At 48.9% G+C, this 23,204-nt stretch overlaps 1 protein-coding gene across 1 annotated transcript in view; it reads left to right on the forward strand.

Moving 5' to 3' along the window:
- The window catches only part of TEX11 (testis expressed 11), a 974,891-nt gene that overhangs the window by 288,810 nt on the left and 662,877 nt on the right, over window positions 1-23,204 (forward strand). Inside the window, exon 9 of the mRNA XM_029607248.1 lies at window positions 4,935-5,020. Coding sequence (XP_029463108.1) covers window positions 4,935-5,020 — 86 coding nt within the window. The remainder of the gene's footprint in view (window positions 1-4,934; window positions 5,021-23,204) is intronic.

Here is a 23,204-nt window from a genome sequence, read left to right on the forward strand (position 1 = left end):
TGAAAGGGGTCAAGCATATTCAGCTTCCCAGGAGGAGGGATGTTGTGTCTTCTTTGGACTTAAACATGGTGCTTAGATCTTTGAACCTTTCAGAATAGCATAAATGAAGGATCTTATACTGAAGTCAGTATTTCTAGTAGTTACCTGTTCAGTCAGAAGGATTTCTGAGTTGCAAGTTTTATTGTGTAAGGAACTCTTTGTAAGATTCTCAGAAGAGGCGGTCTCTAGTCATATGACCCCTTCGTTTCTTCCTGAAGTGGTGTTGGTTTCCCATGAATCAGATAGTGGTAGTTCCCTCCTTCGAGAGAAAGTCATGTCTGGAAACCTGTGAACAGCTTCACCAACTGGATGTGTGTAGAATTTTACTCAGATACCTAAAGGTGACCAACAGTTTGAGAAGGTCAGATCATCTCTTTGTACTATTTATTAACCTCAGCAGAGGTGAGAGGGGCTCCAAGGTTTCAATTGCACAATAGAGTAAAAAGGCAATAGATTTGATATATATAGCTAGGGGTTTGCTATTGCCTAAAGGGCTACTAGCATATTCTACTAGAGCTCAGGATTCTTCCTGGCTTGAGCTATGTTTGATCTTTCCAGTGGAGATCTAGTTCTCATGGGAACGCAAGTCCTAGTGTAAGAAATAAAGATGGTGGATCTACTTGACAACATTGATCATAATGTAATCAAATTTAACACAATCTCTGGAGGGGAAATGCTTAGAACTTCTTTATATTCCTTCGTAATGCATTACAATCTCAGTGTTCAAGACAGAGAAAACTTCTTTTGGTTCAGGCATTTTGAAAGTAGGCTTTGCAGTATCCCACTTAAATGAGGGATAGATTGGGTATATCCTACTTTTGTGGACTGGTCTGACTGGATGAAGAAGGTAAAACTGAATCTTATAATATCCATGCCTTGAATCCAGCCAGACCAGTCCAGGACCCTCCTTGACTGCCAGAATTGTTCTGATCCAGATTCAGTTATCTTATCCAGGTTTTTTGAATCCTTTATACAGAAGCTGTACAGGTTGTAGAGGACCACAGATGATCCAGTTCTGTTGGTTCATACCATATACTGAATTTCTCTACTTGGGGTAAAACAGCAGTTAATGTTTTTTTCTGATAAGTCCCCTGGTTGGAGGGATAGGGGATAATTGTGGTTATATTTCTTTTAGCTTGTTACAGTGAATACTGGCAATCTGAAGCAACGTGAAACCATATTAGGGGTGACGTCAGCAAATATATTCTGCATTTCTTGCCACTTTAAAGTGGATTGAATTCAGATATTGTAGGTATTTCCCTATCCCCAGAGGACTTATAATTAGAGCCTGATTTACTAAGGCTTTTTTCCCATTCTGTGTCTGAGAGAAAAAAGCTAAATAAATGAGCCCATAAATTTGTACCTGAAGAAATGGAGAATGAAGTGACTGCCCAAGGTCACAAGGAGTATCAGTGGGATTTGAACCCTGGCTTCCCTTGTTTTCAGCCTGCTGCTCTAACTACCATGCTACTCTTTTACTTTGTCTCCATCTACTGGTAGGGAAGCATAAATTCACTTGTCTGACTGGATTCAAGGAAATTATCACATAAGATTAAATTTCACTTTTGGGTGGTTTTGAATTTCCTTTCTATTATTCTGCTCATGAGGTCATCGATGAAGTGGACTGGCCTAGAGAAGTGTCCCCTGAAAGAGTGTAACCTTGTTCTTCTCTATGATGTTATCTTCTGACTGTGGAATGTTTTTTGTTTTTAACTTTGGAAAAAATTTCTGGAAAACCAAATCCTTTCATAATAAATTTTATGAGCACAAGAATTCCAAATGTATAAAATCTGACATTATGAGCTACAAAGTACATACTGTGAACGTAAGAGTTCTGTTTATCCAGGAGGTCCATATTCAGACACAGTCAGCAAACAAAGTTAGCCAGGATAAATTTATCTGGCTAAGTCTGGAGGTATTATCAATAGTGAAACCACACTTTTTAAATATAGCCGGCTATCTTAAAGTTAGCTGGCTAACTATTGCTGCTAACTTTAGGACAGCTCTATGGCCTGACCAGACTTGGCCAACTAAGGCCTGGATTTATCAAAATGCGATAAGTATCGCATGCGATAGCAAAAGGGGTGTGTTTTATGCTAATATACAGTTTATTGCATTTTGTGCTAATTACCTATGCGAAGAGCTAAGTTAGTGCAAATTGCGATAACATTTTCATGCATTGCTTTAAGTGCCAGGCCAGTGGATGAGAGAGAGAGAGAGAGAGAAGATTTGATGGCCTTCGGAGTGAGAAAACTCACCCAAAGATGAGATTTGGGTAACGTTACCAATTTGGGTAACGTTCCCATTACAAAACTTTTGGCCATCATTACTGATGGTTTTAAGTTATATGCTGATGACATTCAATTTTATGTCAAAGTGAAAAAGTCATGGCAGGAAACAGTTGATTCTCTTACGTTATGTTTAAATACCATAAATCATTGGTTAAAACATAACAAGTTACTGCTCAATACTAATAAAACTACGATGCTGTTGATCCATCGATCATTGTCCACTTCTGTTCAGAATTCTTTGATAATTGATAATGTGGCTTTTTCTCTTGTTAATCCAATTAAGAGCTTGGGCATTTTGTTAGATTCTACGCTTTCATTTAAACCTCAAATTAGAACATTAATTAAAACTGGTTTTTTCAAATTGCGACTATTGGTCGGTTTACGTCATTTGCTCCATGAAAAAGATTTTTTGACTGTTGTCCGAGCAATTATCTTCCCGCATATTGATTACTGCAACGGATTGTATATTGGGTTACCGAAATGCCGAATTCAGCCAATGCAGTTATTATTGAATTCTGCGGCTCGGTTGGTATCCAACCTAAAACGTCGCGATAGGATATCGCCAGTTCTATACAAACTCAATTGGCTACCAGTTCTTGATAGGATTCGGTTTAAAATAGGGTTGACTGTCTTCAAACTTCGTATGAGTAATTCTCCTTTTTGGTTTAATGCTCTGTTAAGAATCAACAAACCAGCTAGATCCTTGAGATCATCTCAGTTGAGCTTCCTCGAAGTTCCTTCCATCCGTCATGCTCGTTTGTCTAGTACTAGAGAGACTTCCTTCTCGGTTGCAGCACCCTCACTATGGAATTTGATTCCTTTTGACTTAAGATCTGTAGATGATCTTAAGAAATTTAAAACAGATTATAAAGATTTTCTTCTTACCCGTGCTTTTGAGATCTAGCCATGAAGCGATTACCATCTAACTGATTTAGATTTTTTCTCATCTGTATTCTTGAGACATAAGTAGTGAAGTTAATAACATCTAACTGATTGAGTATTATTTACCAGATTTAAGATGTATTGTAATGAAGTATTGCCATCTTACTTCTTATACAAATTGTGACAATGTTTTATTTGATGTTAATTGAAATGTAAATTGTTTATTTTAGTCTTTGTTAAATGTTTATTGTAATTTTGTGTATGTTATTATGTACATCGCTTAGGCCAGTTGTGTTAAGCGATTAATAAATTTTTAAAAACAAAACAAAAACAAAACAAAACAAACGTTCTCTCAACCTAGCTTGATGGACTCTCTACCTGGGTAACATCAAGCTAGGTGGAGAGAAAGTTGCCCAAATCTCATCTTTGGGTGAGTTTCCTCACTCCGAAGGCCATCAAATCTTCACAAAAGACCACTGTTCTGTTCATACGTCTCATGTTGAATGTCAACGTGGCCCCAACCCCCTACACTAATACCTAAAGCTCACCTCGGTTTACTAGGTGGGCCTACCATAGGCATACAAATACCTATCCAGGGAGAAGACATTATGGGGTAGATTTTCAAATAGCGCGAATTGGCCTACTTTTGCTGGCGCATCAGGCGCAAGCAAAAGTAAGCTGGATTTTAGTAGATACGCGTGGAGCCGCGCGTATCTGCTAAAAACCTGGATCGGCGCGCGCAAGGCTATTGATTTTGTATAGCCAGCGTGCGCCGAGCCGCGCAGCCTACCCCCGTTCCCTCCGAGGCCGCTCTGAAATCGGAGCGGCCTCGGAGGGAACTTCCTTTTGCCCTCCCCTCACCTTCCCCTCCCTTCCCCTACCTAACCCACCCACCCGGCCCTGTCTAAGCCCCCCCTTACCTTTGTCAGGGGATTTACGCCTCCCGGGACGCGACCTGGGGGTGGGTACGGAGGGCGCGGCCACGCCCCCGGACCGCCCCGGGCCGTAGCCACGCCCCCGTACCCGCCCCCAAAACGCTGCCGACCCGTCCGAAAACGCCGCTGCGCTCGGTCCCGCCCCCGACACGCCCCCGACACGCCCCCCTCTGAAAACCCCGGGACTTACGCGAGTCCCGGGGCTCTGCGCGCGCCGGTAGGCCTATGTAAAATAGGCTCACCGGCGCGCAGGGCCCTGCTCGCCTAAATCCACCCGGATTTGGGCGGATTTAGGCGAGCAGGGCTCTGAAAATCCGCCCCTATGGCTAGTCAGTCTCTCTCTCTCTCTCTCTCATGGCTTAACACTACTGAAAAAGGTGTAGTTAAGTCTGTGCAATAGCACTTCGCAAACTGGCTAGCCCAAACCTAACTCCTCCTGTTTTGGTGCTATCACATGCATTAAAGACGTTTTCGCATGCATTAATGGGGCTTTTCACATGCGAAAATGTCTTAGCGCATTTTGATAAATGAGGGGGTAAGTCATTTGGCTAACCCTGAATATTGGAGTTAGCTGGTTAACTTAGCTGGCTAACTAAACTCCTCCCAGTTATGCCCTTGGATTGCCCTAACTTAGCCGGCTGAATTCTAGTCATCTAACTTATTAGGCGACTAGAATTTAGCTGATATCTGCCCAAATATTCATTTAGCTGGCTAATCTGTGAGTTAGCTGGTTAAGTGCTTTTAAATAAGGATCTCCAGATGTATTAACAAAAGCTTTGTATTACAGACAGCATATTTGTCCATCCTTTGTTACAACTTTGGAGTGGAGACCTATGAACACAAGAACTATGAGCAGAGCACATTTTGGCTCAGGTGAGGGAAAGGTGCATAGAATTGCACAAGTACAGTTGGCAATTTTGAAAAAAGGTGAGAGAAAAAATGTATCTTCTTGCCCTGTGTGCTTGGTTGGGAGTGTAGCCTCATGATATATGAATGTAAGAACTGCCACATTGGGTCAGACCAAAGGTCCATCAAGCCTTGTATCCTGTTTCCAACAATGGCAATCCAGGTCACAAGTAACTGGCACAATCCCAAATAGTAGATAGATTCCATGCTACTTACATCCAGAGGTAAGCAGTGGCTTTCTCCTAGGACAAGCAGGATAGTAGTCCTCACATATGGGTTACATCAGAGGATGGAGCCGGCACAGAAAACTTATGTCAAAGTTTCTAGAACTTTGACTAGGCACACTGAGCTTGCCCAGCATGCCCTAAACAACGCATCCACACAGGGTTCGCCTTCATTCTCTTTTATCCACGGAGTTTTTACCTTGCAGTGAAGTGAGCTTGTGGCTTTTCTTCGGAAAATTGCTTGGAAAGATTTTCCACTGATTACTTTCAGGTTTCTCACGTTTTTCTTCAATGCAGGTCTCTCTCTTCTTTCCTCTAACCTCTTAGTCAGGTTTTTCGATAGTTCAGTAAGTTTACTTTTGCCTCCATTCCCTCCATGGCAGCGGTGCCTTGGTGCCTGCTGTCATCAGTTGCCCGCTGTCCTCACTTGTCTTTTTCCCCCCTCTGTTCGTATCGACATGGCTTCGTCTGGTTTCTGTCAATGGCCCCAGTGCCCGAGGACTATGTCCATTACGGACCCGCACGAGGTTTGTATCCTCTGCTTGGAGGCATCGAATGATGTCTGGGGTTGTCGCTTATGTGAGCAGATGACCCCAAAGGGGTGTTGCGCTTGACTCGACAATATGGAGAAGCTCTTCCTGTTGAGGAATTCCGAGCCATCGACGTCATTATCAATAGCTTCGGCACCGAAGGACCTGGGAGCTGAACCGATAGACACCGAGCTCTTGGCATCATTGATGCCGCAGGTGGATAGGGATGCTGGGGACTGGCCCATGTTGGCCTCTTTCAGGTCGAGGACACTGGGTTCATCGACTTCAGCACCAAGGAAAGACCGGGCTGAGCACTAAGGGAAGCCCAAGAAGCATCATCACTGGTCATCTTCGATGCTTGGTGCCGGGCTTGGGTCAGGGCTGGCGCAAGCCATTAGTCCCCGAAGCGACCCTGCAATAAGGAGTGCCCATCCTCCATCAATGCTGGGGATCTGTGATGCTCTCCATCGGTCCTGGTGTCAGTTGTTGATCCACCTCGATTATCCAAGGAAGATCTAGCCATCCTTCCTGTCTTCCAGTCAGTTTTGGCATTGGCAACTTTTGAGGTGGAGTTGGAGTGCAGAGTCCAGCTGGCTGTCGAGTGGGTCCTATGGGGCGTCGGGCTGGTAGCACGATGATGCTGATACCCACGCTCTACCTACTGGAACTGCTGCTGGAATGGCTCAGTGTGCTCATTAGTGTGTTACCAACCCAGTTGGTGCCTTTCCCAGGAAGCCATTGATGCCCGGTGGGACACTGATGCTTCCCCAACCAATCTGGTTCTCATTGCCGGTTCCTCCGAGGAGGAAGCTCCATCATAGCCAGCAGGGGCACCAAGACCTGCTGCCCCCATTCAGCTTTGCTGAGGCCGGTGCCACCAGTGCCAATGCCTCTGGACAAAGGCCGAGCACCTAGGGCCCAATCCCCTGTGGATTACAGTGCGAATGAAGCCCTGTATGACCCCTGAATCCTCCAAGGACACAAAGGGTCTCCTCTCAGAACCATCTCCTCCAGAGGAGTGAAGGAGGTCTCCACCAGAGGACCTGACCTTTGCAGGCTTTGTGCAGGTGATGACTGAGGCCATCCCTTTTCAGTTAATGATGGAGAAGAGTTCCAGGCACAAAATGCTGGAAATCCTCCAGTTCGTGGAGGCTCCTAAAGAGATGATGGCGATCCTGGTACACGAGATCTTTAAGGAGCTGTTGCTGAGGATCTGGGAGCATCCCCTTACAGTACTTCCCATAAACAGGAAGGTGAAGGGGGTTTTCCTCGTCCAACAGGCTACCGGACTCGAAAAGCATCAGCTGGTAAATCATTCGATGGTTGAATCTACTCTCAAGAGTTCCAAGTGCTTTTGGACCTATGCCTCGGTGCTCCCGGGGAAGGATCATAAAGCAATGGATGCTCTTGGAAGGAAGTTGTTTTAAGGGGCAATGCTTATTGCCTGCATTGCCTCCTACCAGCTCTACATGAACCAATACTTGTGCAACTTCTGGAAGCAGGTGCAGGAGGCGGCCGAGCAGCTGCTTCAACATTAAGACACCTTCTTATCACTGGTGCATCAGGACCTGGAATGTGGAAAACATGAGGTTCGGTCAACCTACAATGTTTTGCAGATGGCAGCGAGAGTCTCTGCAGCGGGAATCGGCGTCTGCAGAATGGCATGGATTTGGGCCTCGGATTTCTGACCGGAGGTACAGGAAAAACTCATAAGAACATGAGAACATGCCATTCTGGGTCAGACCAAGGGTCCATTAAACCCAGCATCCTGTTTCCAACAGTGGCCAATCCAGGCCATAAGAACCTGGCAAGTACCCAAAAACTAAGTCTATTCCATGTTACTGTTGCTAGTAATAGCAGTGGCTATTTTCTAAGTCAACTTAATTAATAGCAGGTAATGGACTTCTCCTCCAAGAACTTATCCAATCCTTTTTTGAACACAGCTGCACTAACTGCACTAACCACATCCTCTGGTAACAAATTCCAGAGTTTAATTGTGTGTTGAGTGACAGGAGATAATCTCTTCGGAAATAAGATGAGGAACATGGTGGCTCAGTTGTAGGATCACCATGAGACCTTCCAGTATTTCTCCGCCAGCACTTCAGACCTGCCCTCCTCAGCCAGGAGGAGTTATGGATTGGCTCCTGTAGAAGGAGGAGTTAGCAATGTGTTATGAATAGCTCCCGTGGAGGGAGGAGTTAACAAACTGTTAAGGTATAGATTGCGGAGTAGCAATCTGTTATCAATCTGTTGCTGAAGACTCCTGATGGGGAAGGAGTAGCAATCTGTTACCAGCAGAGTGCTTGGAGAGGGCACGCAACTGTAGAGGAAGGTAGATAGGTGGATCCTTGGGCCGATGGCAGATGACTGCACCCCCAGGAGGATATCCTGAGAGGGACCACCGGCTAGGCTTGGGTATGGAGACAGACACAGATAGTTCTTTTATTAGACAGGTTAGTAGAACCACCAGAGGTGGCAGTAGTGAGCTGATATGCCCGGCAGGGCTGAAGTCCCTCAGGTACTGGAACAGCGATCCCAGGGTTGCTGAGCTGTAGAAAAACTATAGATAGTGAGTAGACAGGGTATGCTATGTTCATAGCTAGAACTGGATGACAAAACTCACATAAGGTCTTAAGGAAGCTCAGTAGCTGGAAAGGGTTAGGCCCTCGAGGAGCGAGTATCTGGTTCCAGGGAAAGCTCTGAGAGAGCGATGGTAACTCACAAATGTCTGTATCTGCGATAGCTTCCAGGCAGTAGAGAATCTTCAGAGTGTTCAGGAATACTGGCCCTCGAGGAGCGATTACCGGTTCCTATCTGCAATCTGAAATAAAGAAAAGAGAGCGAGGCTCCCGAGGAGCGGGTACCCCTGGTAAGTCCGAGAAGGCATAGTAGCTTGGGAGAAAAGCCGAAGCAATCCCCAGCAATCCCCTTGCTAACTCGATTCGTTAGCGAATACTGAGACCTTTATATTGGAAGCGGATGACGTCATCCCAGGGGAACGCCCCTGAGGTTCGTGCCCTTGTAGGTACATCAATCGGAGCGCGCGCCCTACGTCATCAGGCAACATAGCAGATCTGCAGCGTCGTGCCGGTCCTGGGACGCCGGAGGGAGACGGCAAGAAGATGCCACGGCAGCTAACCGTCCATCAGACCAGGAGTTAGTTGCCACAGAGGTAAAGAGGGTGGAGTGAGGGCGTCGAGCAGCAACGGACGCAACAGGAGATCTGCAAGGCAGGGTCTGAGGAGGTCTTTCTACCACCAGAGGAAGTACTATCCTCTGGCCCCTCGCTCCCATTCGCAGAAAGCTCCCAAGCCCCAGCCAAACCTGGGATGAGGTTTTGACTGGATCATAGGGAGCATGAGCCACTCGCCCGCACCTGAGACACTGGTCCTCAGGTTGGGGTCAGGCTATGGTTCTTCGCTCAGCCCGACACCTCTATTGGAATTCATAGGAGTACTGTTGTTTCCTCCATGGCTATCATAAATCGCCTTCCTCTTTGCTTCTCAGGTAAAAGCTTTCGTGCTGCACTCCATGGCAGTCTCCTTGGTGTCCATAGTGGTAGTGATTCAAGAGAGCCAGCAGGTGTCAGCTCAGCACATGCTGAGGCTGTTGGGCCACATGGCCGTAATAGTCCATGTTACTTGCTTGGAATGCTTACCCTTGCATGGAGCCCAATGGATCCTGAGGTCACAGTGGCACCAGGCCACTCAGAACCTCCAGGCCCGCATCCAAATCTCTCCATTTCTCCATGTCTCTTTGTCTTGGTGGTGGGTTCTCTCAAATTTGAAATAGGGATTATCTTTCCAAATTCCCACTACTGCCCTAACCACAGATGCATACACCTTGGGGTGGGGAGCTCATGTAGAGGGGCTCCGCACCCAGGTCCTCTTGTCAGCTCAGGTGTCAAATTCCTGGAGCTTCGTGCGATTAGGCATGCGCTATGGGCTTTCAGAGATTGCCTGTTCAACAAAATTGTCCTGATCCAGACCAACAATCAAGTAGCCATGCTGTATGTCAAGAAGCAGGGAGGCACGCGATTGTGCCTCCTGTGTCAGGAAGCGGCCAGGATCTGATCGTGGCCCTGCCCCAAGGGATGAGCCATGTATCTGGCCAGAATGGAGAATGTGATAACGGACAAACTGAGCCAGGCCTTCAGATCCCACAAGTGGTCGCTGGACCAGGGAGTGGCAAATCGGATTTTCTACCTTTGGGGAAGCCCAGACTTAGACTTGTTTGCATCCCCCTGCGACAGGAAGATGACAAAGTTCTGCTCCCTTTAGATGTCAGACGACAAACCAGCCTCAGATGCCTTTGTTCACCATTGGTGTATCCTTCAATTTTTCTGATGACGAAGCCTCTCCTGAAGCTCCGATAGGACCGAGGGACTATGATCTTCATAGCCCCTCATTGACTAAGGCAGATCTGGTTTCTACTCCTTCAGGAGTTGTCCATCCAGAGAGCAATCAATCTGGGGACTTCTCCAGAACTCATCACGTAAGATCAAGGCAGGCTGCGGCTTCCCAACTGCCAGGCCCTGTTGTTCACAGCCTGGATGATGAGAGACTGATTCTGCAGCCGCTTGATCTTTCAGAAGATGTGTCTCGGGGCCTAGTGGCTTCTAGAAAGCCTTCTACTAAAAAGTCCTATGGACTGAAGTGGAGGAGGTTTTCTTTGAGGTGTGAGCAGAAGGCTCTAGATCTGTTCTTCTGCCCCACACAAAAACTGCTTGATTACCTTCTACACCTATCAGAGGCTGGCTTGAAAACCAACTCTGTTAGAATTCATCTAAGTGCAATTGGCATATACCACCAAGGTGTACACTTCATGTGGGCCCTGCTTCAATTGAAGTCTCCCCTTAAGGCCTCCCGCCTTGTCTTGGGTCCTCAACGTGGTGCTGGTTCAGGTGATGAAAGCTCCCTTTGAGTCACTGCACACCTGTGACCTGAAGTACCTGACCTGGAAGGTCATATTTTTGGTGGCGATCACTTAAGCTCCAGGCCTTAGTGACTTATCCACCTTATACTAAGTTTTGTCATGACAGGTTGGTCTGCCTAAGGTGGTATCGGATTTCCATCTTAACCAGTTAATCATTCTACCAATGTTCTTTCCCAGGCCCCAATCGCACCAAGGTGAACAAGTACTGCACAGTTTTGATTGCAAGAGAGCCTTAGCCTTCTATCTGGAGTGGACAGATGCCCACAGACAGTCCACCCAACTTGTCATTTCCTTTAACAGGAATAGACTGGGAGTTGTTGTTGCCAAACAGACACTATCCAATGGCCTAGCAAACTGCATCTCTTTTTGTTATGCCCAGGTGGGAGTGCATCTTGGGGGTCATGTCAAGGCTCATTCTGTCAGAGCGATGGCAAAGTTAGTGGCCCACTTGCAAGCAGTTCCCGTGGAGGAGATCTGCAAGGCTGCGATGTGGAATTCTTTCCACACATTCACATCTCACTGTTGCGACCGTCACTTCCCGATGGCTTCACTCTGCCTACCTTTCCTTTTCTACGGCTCCTCCTGCTCTTCATGGCTGCCTGGCCGCCGTGGCGTCCGCTTGCCGTCCTCTCGAGCGTCCCTGGACCAGCTTGGGCGCTGCCTCCTACCATGTCCTAAAGGTATCTTAGGGCGCGCACGCCACGCGGCCCTCATTCTTATTTCCTCATTGGCGCGTTCCTCAGGTGCATCCCCCTGTGATGATGTCACGCTGCCCGGATATTTAAGCCTACACTTTATTGCTAGCCGTCGAGTTAGCAAGGGGAATCTTACGGATGGGATTCGCTCTCCGTACCCAGCTACTCTGCCTCTCCAACTTCTATTGGACTCTTTCTGCTAACAGGGTACCCGCTCCTTAGGGGCATCTTTTGCTTCTTTCAGGTCGCTATCAGGTACTCGCTCCTCAAGGGCCCATATTCCCTGATCCGCTGCCTGCATCTATCTCCTCTTCTACTTGGAAGAATTCGCTACAGACACCATCAGTGAGTACTACTATCATCCACTCCTCAGAGCTGTCTCCCTGAAACCAGTTACTCGCTCCTCGAGGGCCTGCCTCCGTTCCAGCGCCAGTGCCATCTCCTACGTGGAACCGCTGTGTGAGTACTTTGCCAACGAGTCTCCCTGCTCCCAGGGATCTGGTACTCGCTTCTCGAGGGCCAGCTCTCCCTATCTCGGGGCTTCTCCATATTTGGTACTCTGTGAATGTTCTATTGTACTCATTCTCTCAGTTCTCTCCACTACAGCACTGCTACCAGAGGAACCGCTGTTTCAGCGCCTGGGGAATACTAGTCCAACTGGGCTACATCTTCTACTCACTACTGCCACCTCTGGTGGCTTCTCAAACTGTCTAAATAAAGATAAATCTGTGTTTGTGTGTCCAAGAGCTGAGCCTGATCTGTGACCCCTCACGGGACTTCCACCCGTGGGTGTGATCAGCTGCCACAGTGTCCAAGGGTCCACCCAAACCTCACTAATTATAACACTCACTACTGTCTGGATAAGGATGGCCAACATGACAATAGGTTCGGCCAGTCTGTCCTTCAGAATCTCTTTGAAGTGTTGAAACCAGCTCTCCCTGCCTAGGGCCCATTGTTTGAGTTCAGATTGACTTCCTCTCTGTTACTAACAGCACTGTTGTTTTTGTGCCTGTTGGCACCTCTTGGTGTCTATTGGTCCCCTTTTGTGTTGGGGAGCAGCCTGTAGCTAGGAATTCACCCATGTATGAGTACTACCATCCTGCTTCTCCTAGGAGAAAGCGGAATTGCTTACCTATAACAGGTGTTTTCCTAGGACAGCAGGATCATTAAGTCTAAACCCATATGCTTTAGAATGAAGACCACCCTCTGGACCGACTCCATCCTGTTTATATCATTTTGTAGGTATATTCTCCAGAATTGTATACACTATTCCAAGTTGTGATGAGCAGTGTGAGAGTGAACTCTTATTGCTGTGGTATTGTTGATGCAGCCTCATAGGTAAACCTATAAGGCCTACGACGACAGCTGATGAATGCGCCCTGAAGCAGAACAGACTGGACCTTTGCTTATACCAACGTCCTCCCCCGCAGGTTGAGCCCTTGGGTTCTGGTGGCCAACAAGACATAGGTGGTCATAAGGGTGGTAGAGAGAGCTAGAATCCAAGGGTACACCAGGATCATGAGAGCCAGCAGGCTGGAGATGTCAGAAACAGACCAAGGGTCAAGACAGTCAGCAGACAAGTGTAGCTAGGATACAATCTAAAATATCCGGTCCAGGTGGCAAGCAAGCATAGTCAGGTTCAATGCAAGAGGTCCAATCCAGGTGGCAGACAATCATGGTCAGGTCCATAGCAAGGGGTCAGGTCCAGGCGGCTGGCAAACATGGTCAGGTCCAAAGCAAGAGGTGAAGTCCAAGAGATCAGGCCAAGACACCCAAGAGACACTGGATGAGACAGCTGTGCAAGGCAAGGCTAGATGACACAAGTTGGAAAGGCAGGGCTGAAGCATGGGTACAACCAAGAATGTAGAGCATAACACACTGCTCTAAGCAGGGGACCATTGCTGAGGCATCTGATGCTCCTTTGAACAATCCTTAAGTAAGAAGTCACTGATGATATCATCTTAGGGTTCCGTGGCTCCTTTCCTGCCATGAGCCCTTTAAGACTGTGGTTTTTCGGTCATACACACGTCTAGAGGAAGTCGATGGGGTTGGTGGTGGCAGGACCACATGGTAGACGCACAGAGTGGCTTTAGCAGTTTGAAGCGGAGCTGTCCTGAAAGCCGCCAATTGTAACACAAGTGAGGTCTCACCAGGGGTCTATACAGGGGCAATATCACCTCCCCTTTTCTGCTGACCATTCCTCTACCTATGCAGGCAAGTATCTTTCTGGCTTTCACCAACACTTTATCTACCTGTTTGGCCACCTTAAGTTTATCAAATACAATTACCCTTAGATCCCACTCTTCCTTTGTGCTTAGAAGAATTTCGCTTCCAATACTGTACCTTTCCCTTGGATTTTTGCATCCTAAATGCATCACTCTGCATTTTTTAGTATTAAATCTTAGCTGCCAGATCTTAGACCAGTCCTCGAATTTCGCTAGCTCCCTCCTCATGTTTTCCATTCCTTCCTGGCTGTCCACCCTATTACAGATTTTGGTATGATTGGCAAAAAGACAAACCTTTCCTGTCAAACCTTCCATTATGTCACTCACAAAAATGTTGAAAAGAACCAGTCCAAGGACCAATCCCTGAGGCACACTGCTAGTAAGTATGTCCTTCTCAGAGAAACCTCCATTTGCCACTACCCTTTGCCACCTCCCACTCAGCTAGTTTCTGACCCCGTCAATCATTCTAGAATCCATATCAAGGGCACACAATTTATTAATACATCTTCTGTGTGGAACCGTGTTGAAGACCTTGCTGAAATCCAAGTACTCTACATCTATCACTCTCTCTTGATCCAACTCTCTGGTCATCCAATCAAAGAAATTGATTAGATTCATCTGACAAGTTTTACCTCTGGTAAACCATGCTACCTTGGATCTTCCAATCCATTGGATTCCAAAAATTGCGCTATCTTCTCTTTTAGCAGTGATTCCATTAGTTTGCTCACTACAGAGCTCTGACCTGTACTTTTACTTTTAGGAATAGGAACCACATCCACCTTTTTCCAATGCTCTGGAAATATTCCAGACTCCAAAGAAGCATTGAAAAGGTTAGCCAGCGGAGCTGCCAAGACATTTCTGTTTCCTTAGTACCCTTTGATGTATCCAATCCGACCTCATTACCTTATCTATTTTAAGTTTAGTTCACTCCTCTCGAATACATTGTTGAAAATCACAATCTTATTTGTGTTTATTTTATGTAGTCCTGCTCCAGGTCGTTCCACAGTGAACACCAAACAGATATATTTGTTAAGCAATTTAGCTTTTTTCTCAGCAACTTCTACATATTCTTCCCCTTCACATTTGAGTCTCACAATGCCACTTTTGCACTTCCTTCTAGCACTAACATATAAAAAAATAATCTTATCCGCGCCCCCCATTTTATCATATTTGCTATGTTTTCTTCTATTTGAATTTTGCATTTCTGACTACTTTCCTAGCTTCTCTTCATTTTTTCAGATATTGTCACCTATTTTACTCTCTGTGATCTCTTGTATTTTTTGAATGATAATCTTTTCGCCCTTACTTTTTCAGCTACTTCTTTAATAAACCATATCAACTGCTTTTTTCTCTTCTGTTTATTTACTTTACTAAGAAAAATATTAATTGCCCTTATAATCTCTTTTGTTACGCGTGCCGTCCACGGCAGACCCGTGGCATGGTCTCTTCACCTTTCTACAGTGACTCCAGCTCCTGGTTCCTCCTCGCTGGTGGCGGTGGGCCGTCAGCTCCGTCCTCAGGCCTCCCCTGGTGCCTCCGACTCAGCTGCAGTCCCCGGTGTTCCCGGTCCAGCCACCACGTCCATTGCTTCTCGTCGGGCCTCTCCGAGTGGCCCGCAGAGAGAAGCTCCTTCTCGGCGCCATGCCCTTTACTAGGCGCGTGCGCATCACCTGTTTAAGTAGGGACCACAGTGGGAACCTAGCCGTGGCCCTGGACGATGATGTCAGCAGAGCTTCTGTATTTAAGCGCAGGCTCCGCTCCCTAGCTTTGCAGCAGGTCTCCTCGCTGGTCGAGTACTTGTTGCCTCCTAGAGATTCATCTCACTCCTACGTTCCTGATCCTCGTTTGTTCCTGGTTCCTGTCTCCTTGTTCCTGTCTTGCTCCATACCTCGGATTGCCTACACGCCATTGACTTTGCTTTGCCTGACCACACCATTGACTCTCTCCAAGCCCGGACCTCTGCTTCGCCTGACCACGCCATTGACTCTCTCCAGACCCAGACCTCCGCTTCGCCTGACTACGCTATAACCTATCTCCAGACCCAGACCTCTGCTTCGCCTGACTACATTATTGCCTATCTCCAGACCCAAACCTTCGCATCGTTTGACTATGTTTGACTATCTCCGTGATCAGACCTCAGCCTTGCTTGCCACTGCCTCTGGATTGCCGCCAGCCGACTCAAGCCTGTTCTTCAACGCTTCTCCAGCTTACCTCCTGGGCTTGGTCTATTCAGGCTTCGGCCTGCTCTTGCTCGGGCGCCCCCTGTCTGCCTCCATTCCTTTGGCGCCTGAGTCTCCAGGACACTACCTTGTCCAGTTTAAGACTGTACCATCTCTCACCTGCTACCTCTGGGCTGAACTGATCTCTTCATCGACTACATACAGAGGCCCACCTAAGTTCAGCTGGCCCCGGCACCAGGTTTAAGTATATCCCAATCATGGTTTTCCATGTACCAGGTCTCTGTGACAGCTACTATATCTAAATCAGCTTCATCCATGACTGCCTGTAGATCTGGAACTTTATGCCGTATACTGTGAGCAATAGTGTACATAGCTTTCCAAATATTGCCTTTTCCCCCCATATTTCTCATTTCTATATGAATATTTATTGTTTTACTTATCTTAGGTTTTTCTTTATGTTGTGGGAGTGCTAGGGAGCGCTCCCAATTCCGGGGAGATGTGTGTCCTTGGACCACGACGCGACTGCAGAGAGGAGCTCCATGGAAGCTGCGGCATGCAAGAAGTGTCCAAGCATGGGAGGAGCAGCTGGTCACTGAGCCCTAACCTCTGCCGAACCTGCACGCACTGGTAGAGACCCAACAATGCAATGCTGGTCTCTGGGGTAGCCCTCCAGCCACTTGATAGCCCTTTCGGTGTTGTGTCCCGCGGCCGTGGCAGGCCACGACCGCGGTCCCCTACCTTGTCTCCTCAAGAGCGCCGGCGGCGTGCGAGAGAAGGACTTTGCTTTTATTGCGGCACGGCAGGCCATCGGATAGCCGCCTGTCCAGCACGACCAGAAAACTCTCGGGCCTAGGACCAGAAGGAGGTCTTGTCCTGGGCCGTACCGCACCCGCACCTCCGCTAACGTTGCCAGTGGCATTAACCTCGACTGATGGGGAGTTCCACATGCTAGCCCTAGTGAACTCCGGTGCTGGCGGACATTTTATTATGAAAGGCCTAGTGGATCATCTAAAGATTCCACAAGTTTGTCTTCCTACCCCGATGATCATTTCCTCGATTCAAGGGAAACCTCTTCCCGAACGGGTCACACACACCACAATTCCTGTCCAGCTGCGGGCTGGGGTCCTGCATCAAGAACAGATGTCATTCTATGTCCTGGAGTACTCCAGCCACCCGATTGTCTTAGGTCTCCCTTGGCTCCAGGAGCATGAGCCCCAGTTCGATTGGAAGACTTTGCAGCTAGCTCGTTGGGGCCTGAGCTTTCATGACAACTGCCTCCGCTCTGTGGTTCCAACATCCTGCCCCATTGCTTCCACCAGCCTTCCAAACCTGCCAGCCCCTTATGCTGCATACGCGGACGTTTTCTCGAAGAAAAGGGCAGAGGACCGGCTACAAGGGGCAAGGATCTTTTCCAAATTAGACCTCCAAGGGGCCTACAACCTCATCTGAATTAAAGAAGGTGATGAGTGGAAGACGGCCTTCAATACCCGAGACGGCCACTACGAATATTTAGTGATGCCGTTCGGGCTCTGTAATGCTCCCGCAGTGTTCCAGAACACCATGAACGAGATATTCCGTGATCTCCTGTACAAGTGCGTAGTAGTGTATTCTCGGATTCCCTGACGGCGCACCGTCAACACGTCATCCAGGTGCTACAACGTCTCCGAGAACATCAGCTATATGCAAAATTGGAAAAGTGCCTCTTTGAGAATGAGTCCCTTCCTTTCCTGGGATACATCATCTCCAACGAAGGCTTCCGTATGGACCCTCAGAAGCTGCAAGCCATTCGGGAATGGCCCCAGCTATCCGGACTGAAGGCGCTCCAACGATTCATGGGGTTCGCAAATTATTATCGCTCATTCATCCCCCACTATGCGACCTTAGTGGCCCTGATGACGGCCCTGACGTGGAAAGGCGCGGATCCCAAGAAGTGGCCTCCAGGAGCAGAGACCGCCTTTCATCGCCTCAAGGAGGCGTTCCTGCAGCAACTGTGCCTTCGACATCCAGATCCGCAATGGCCGTTCATCATTGAGGTAGATGCCTCATCGGAAGGCATAGGGGCCGTCTTGAATCAGACATCTGATACTCATAAACTTCGTCCGCATGCCTTCCTCTCGCGCCAGTTCTCCCCGGCAGAGAGAAATTACGCCATAGGCGATAAGGAGTTGTTGGCGATCAAGGTCGCCCTCGAGGAATGGCGTCCCTGGCTAGAGGAGGTACAACATCAATTCACCGTCTACACGGACCACAAGAATCTCGAATACCTGCACTGGGCACAACGACTCAACCCTCGGCAAGCACGCTGGGCTCTGTTTTTTACCCGGTTTAATTTTGTGCTCTGCTACAGACCGGCAGAGAAGAAAGCCAAGGCCGACGCCCTATCACGAGTATTTGAATCAGCGGAAGGTTCTGAAGAACCGCGATTCATCATCGACCCATCTCGTATCCTCTTGTCTGCTACCACTACCGTCCCTCCTGGTTCCGCCGGGCTTGCGGAAACAAGTATTGGCATGGGCTCACGACTCCCGTTGTTCCGGTCACCCAGGACAATCTCGGGCCCTACAAAACCTGCGCCGCTATTACTAGTGGCCAAAGGTCAACAAGGATGTCCGGGCGTACATGGAGTCCTGTCAGTCCTGCACCCGCCATAAGAGAATCTTCGGTTCAACCCCAGGCCTACTTCAGCCGTTACCTGCGCCTTCTGAACCATGGACCCATGTGGCTACCGACTTCGTAGTAGACCTGCCACCATCCAGCGGCAACACAGCAATTTGGGTGGTCATCGACTGTTTTAGTAAAATGGAGCACTTCGTGCCATTGCCAGGGTTGCTGTTTGCTCCAAAACTGGCTCAGCTGTTTGTCCAACACGTCTTCAGGCTACATGGCCTCCCTAAAAGCATCCTCTCAGATCGTGGACCACAATTCACTGCCAAGTTTTGGAGGGCCCTTTGTTTGAAGTTCGATGTCATGTTAGACTATACGTCCGGTTATCATCCTCAGACCAATGGCCTCGCTGAGAGAACTAACCAGACGTTAAAACAATTCCTCCGACTATATGTCAACGATAAACAAAATGACTGGGCTAGCCTGCTTCCCTGGGCCAAATTCGTGCTAAATTCCCATATCTCCGCGGCAACGGGATCCTCCCCATTTCAGATAGTTTATGGGAAACAGCCACGACCGCGGTCCCCTACCTCGTCCATTGCGGCGACCCGCCGCGGCATCCTCGGGGGAAACCCCTGAGCGGGTGCGCATTGTCCCGATGCGGTCCCTGGCCTGACCGCCGGGTGGAGAGCCGTGTCTGCTCTGTCCCCGTGCCGTTCCTGCAGCCTTTCCTCCGCGGAGGAAATTCAAGATGGCTGCCGCCATCCTTAGGCGTGAGGCCGCGCCCCCCTTCAGAGAGTTAAAGGGACCTGATCCCTTTAACAAGCCTCACCTGTCCTTAATCAGCCTGAGCAGGGGAAGTATAAAGGGAAGCTTCCTCTGCTCATTCCCTGACTTGGCAACGTCCTCCAGCGCTGTCTAGTCTGCTTGCCTCGGTGAGTTCTTGAGCTTCGGATCCCTCTTCCTGTTTCGTCTTGGTCTTCTCGGTTCCTGATTTTGGATTGGCTTTTGGTGTTTCTCTGGTGTGTGACTTGTATTGGCAAGCGGTGATTCTCTGGTGTGACCTCAGACTGGCAAGTGGTGATCCCTCGGTGTGTGACCTTGGCCTGGTAAGCGACGACTCTCTGGCACCTGATCTTGGACCCCCTCCTGGACTCCGTCTTCAAGGGCCTGCCTAAGTTCCAGCGGACTGGGTCCCTACGGGCTCCTCCTGGGGGGACCATGGACTTCCAGGGCGAAGCTCCAGTCAGCCCTTGCACCGGTACTGCAACTCCTTGGGGTCCACCTAAGTCCTAGCGGTCTGGGTCCCTATGGGCTCTTCCTGGGGGGACCACATACTTCCAGGGGTGAAGATTCAGCTCCTCTTCTAGCCTCTTCATCTGTCTGCAGTCATCTCTGCCTCCAGAGCCGAGGGTCAACTGCGCTCCTCTTCTGTTCTGCCTCGCCACCCGACGAGAGAACCTATGGAATCTCCGCAAGGTATACCATCCTCTCATCGGCCCAAGGGTCCACAAGCCTGAGCATAACATTCGGACCTGCTACTGGGGAGCAGCAGATGCGGCAGGATGTATGGAGGTCAAGGACAGGAGATGGTACTGGAATATGGAATAAGACGGGACCTCGGCCTTGGACAAGGCTTGAACAAGACGAGGAAGCTTGGAGGCTCAGATGAGACGAAGACATGTGGAGCTTGGGACTCAGCAGAGACGAGGACACTTGAAGACTCAGGCGAGAAGAGGATGCTTGGTACTTGGATGCTCGGACGAGACGAGGACATGTGAAGCTTGGGACTCAGATGAGACAAGGATGCTTGAAGACTCAGACGAGACGAGGAGGCTTGGTACTTGGAAACTCAGACGAGACGAGGACATGAGGAAATTTGGAACTCGGATGAGACGAGGACGTGAGGAAACTTGGACTCGAAACTTAAAACTCAGATGAGATGAGGACATAAGGTAGCTTGGAACTCAGACACAAGACGCTGAGACGTGGATGAAGATCAAAGGTGGATTCTAGAGAGTCAGGTGAGGATCCAGATACTCCGATAAGGACTTAGAACTTGGGAAGATTCAGACAAGGATAAGGACTCAGGATACTCGGAGACTTAGAGTGGTACTGCCCCTCAGGGCGCCCTACAAAGCTGACGTGGGCTGGTCTCGGACCACCCTGTCCCACTGCGCGCCCTACACAACCTGAAGAGGCTGGTTGCGGACCATGCGGAGAGCGGACATGCACAGGACTGAGGCTCAGGATGAAGGAAGAATCCGGGCATTGCTCGAAGACGGATACATCCAGAAGAGGGCTCCAGCCACCAATCTCAGACACAGGATCGATACGGATTTAATCTCAGGAAGGTCAGCTGAGATGAGGACCGGGGCAAGGCGATGCTGAACTTAGAGCTAGGGACTGACGGTACTTCAGGATCAGGATTCGAAACGTCAGGGCTGGAACGTGGGACATAGGACATGAAAGGACACTGGTACCTCGGGACATCAGGACATCTAGGCATCTGGACATCTATGGCAACTGGACATCAGGGACCTTTAGAGAGGAGGACCTCAGGGATGTCTGGAACATGACGGACGAAGACATCAGAGGACAGAGACGTCTGGACATCTGAAGATAAGGGTCATCAGGACTTCCAGAGATAGGAAGACATCTGGACATCCGGCGATAAGGAGACGTCTGGACACCTGGAGACAAGAGGACGTCTGGACATCTGGAGACAAGGGGATGTCTGGACATCTGGAGACAAGGGGACGGGATCCGTTGAGAGACCAGAACATAGAACGAAGACGAAGACGGAAGTTCAGGAACCATGGATGAAGACAAGGAGTACCAACGAGGAACAGAGTGCCTTGAAGAAGTGAAGAAGGATCATAGAAGACTCCTGGAACGAAGAGCTGGAACAGAGGATCCAGGAGCAGTCCGACTCCATGACCAACTCCTTGTGAAGGCAAAGACTGAGTGAAGGAAAGCCCTCTTTATAGGGCTGAAGTGGAAACACCTAGGGGATGTCAGCAGGAGGAGCCTAGGAAGACAACCCACTGATGGCCCTTTAAATGGACAGAAGAGGCACGGCCACGTTCCTAGGAAGAGGGCAGGACCATGGAGAGTGCCTTTCTGCCACACAGGAAGAAGGTCCGACGTCGGCGGCTCCCTGCCGAGAAGAAGACTGACAATGATGGCGGCTTCTGGGCCGCATGAAGAGGAGCTCCGGAGCGGCCTCCTGGCTGCGGAAGAGGACCCGGGTGATGGCGGCCTCTGGGTCGCGGAAGAGGAGCTTCAAGGTGGCCTCCGGGCTATGGAAGAGGAGAGCTGGCGGCGGCTTAGCCGCGAAGAGATGGCGGAGGTGGCGTCCAGGCCACGAAGAAGAGCAACTTTGGCGGCAGCCTCCTGGCCGCAAAGAGGGATGGCAGCAGTGTCCAGGCTGTGAAGAGACGGTGCCGGCGGCAACTCCCAGGATGCAGGGAGAGACAACTTCAGCGTCCTCCTGGCCGCGAAGAGGAACGAGGGTGGCGCTCGACGGCGGTCTCCTGCCGCAGGAAGTGGAGAAACTGGTGGTGGCCTCCAGGCCACGAGAAGGCAGGCGTCGGCAGCCTCTAGGCCGCATGGGGTCTTCAGCGGTGTCGGGAAGCTGGCAGAAGGTAAGAGGCTGCTCGCAGCTAAGTCCGCGGGCAGCATCGCAACACTTTACCCATCCCCGATGATTCTAGTTTAAAGGCCTCCTTAATGTTTGCCATTCTGTTGAAAGACACTGTGCCCCTTCTTCAACAAGTGGATCCCATCTCTGCTCAGCAATCCTTGAAGTATCATCCCATGATCCATGAAGCCAAAATACTTGTGTCAACATCATCTGATAAATCGGTATATAAACAACAATAAACTAAACTATGCAGCCATTCATTTATCTCCAGAATGCGAGCTTCCCTGCTTGGGTCTTTATCCTTAACTGTGCATCTATATACTTTACCCTTTCTTCCAGAGCCATGAAGTCACTTTTGATACTATCTGTATCATTCGAGCCAACATGGATGAGCAGAATCGGATAGTGGTCAGTAGGCTTGAGGATTTTTGTCAGTCTTTCCATAATGTCTTGGATTTTGGCATCTGGCAGAAAGTACATTTCCTGGGACAACATGTTTGCTTGGCAGATGGATGCCTCCATGCCCCTCAAAAGCGAATCATCAACATCTACTACCCTTCACCTCCTAAGTGCAGTAGTTGCTGTGCCTGCAGCTTTGGGGTTTGCATGTCCTGGTTCTTCCTCCTCATGGGATGACATCTCCTCCTCCTCTTCCAGGACTGCATACCGGTTCTTCAGTTCAGTTCAAGGGAAATTGGAGCCGTAGTGTAGGGTCTAGTATCTGTAGAAGCTGTCATCTTGTGGACCAGTTTCTCCTTCTGCTTGAGTTCTCCATCTTAGATGCCTTGCTAAGCATTTCATCAATGTAGTCCTCATTGTTCCAGATGCTTCTCAGACTTGCCACCTCCTCTTTGAGTTCTGCTACCTTTTACCTGAGGCAGTTGATCGGCAGACATCTTTCACACTGAACCAGTTCCTCACTGTGAATCAGGACATCTGTATGGACTGCAGTAGAACTGGTAACAACAGTGATAGGCTTGACAATACAATGTTTCACAGTCATCCTTCAGTTGCTGATAGTTTCTAGTACCTATTGAAAGAATTGAAAAAGAACTGCCAAAGAATCTACCTTTTCTTCACCTGTCCTGGAAGTAAAATTAGCTAGCCTGTGG

The sequence above is a fragment of the Rhinatrema bivittatum genome, chromosome 6, assembly GCF_901001135.1.
Source record: "Rhinatrema bivittatum chromosome 6, aRhiBiv1.1, whole genome shotgun sequence".
Taxonomy (NCBI): domain Eukaryota; kingdom Metazoa; phylum Chordata; class Amphibia; order Gymnophiona; family Rhinatrematidae; genus Rhinatrema; species Rhinatrema bivittatum.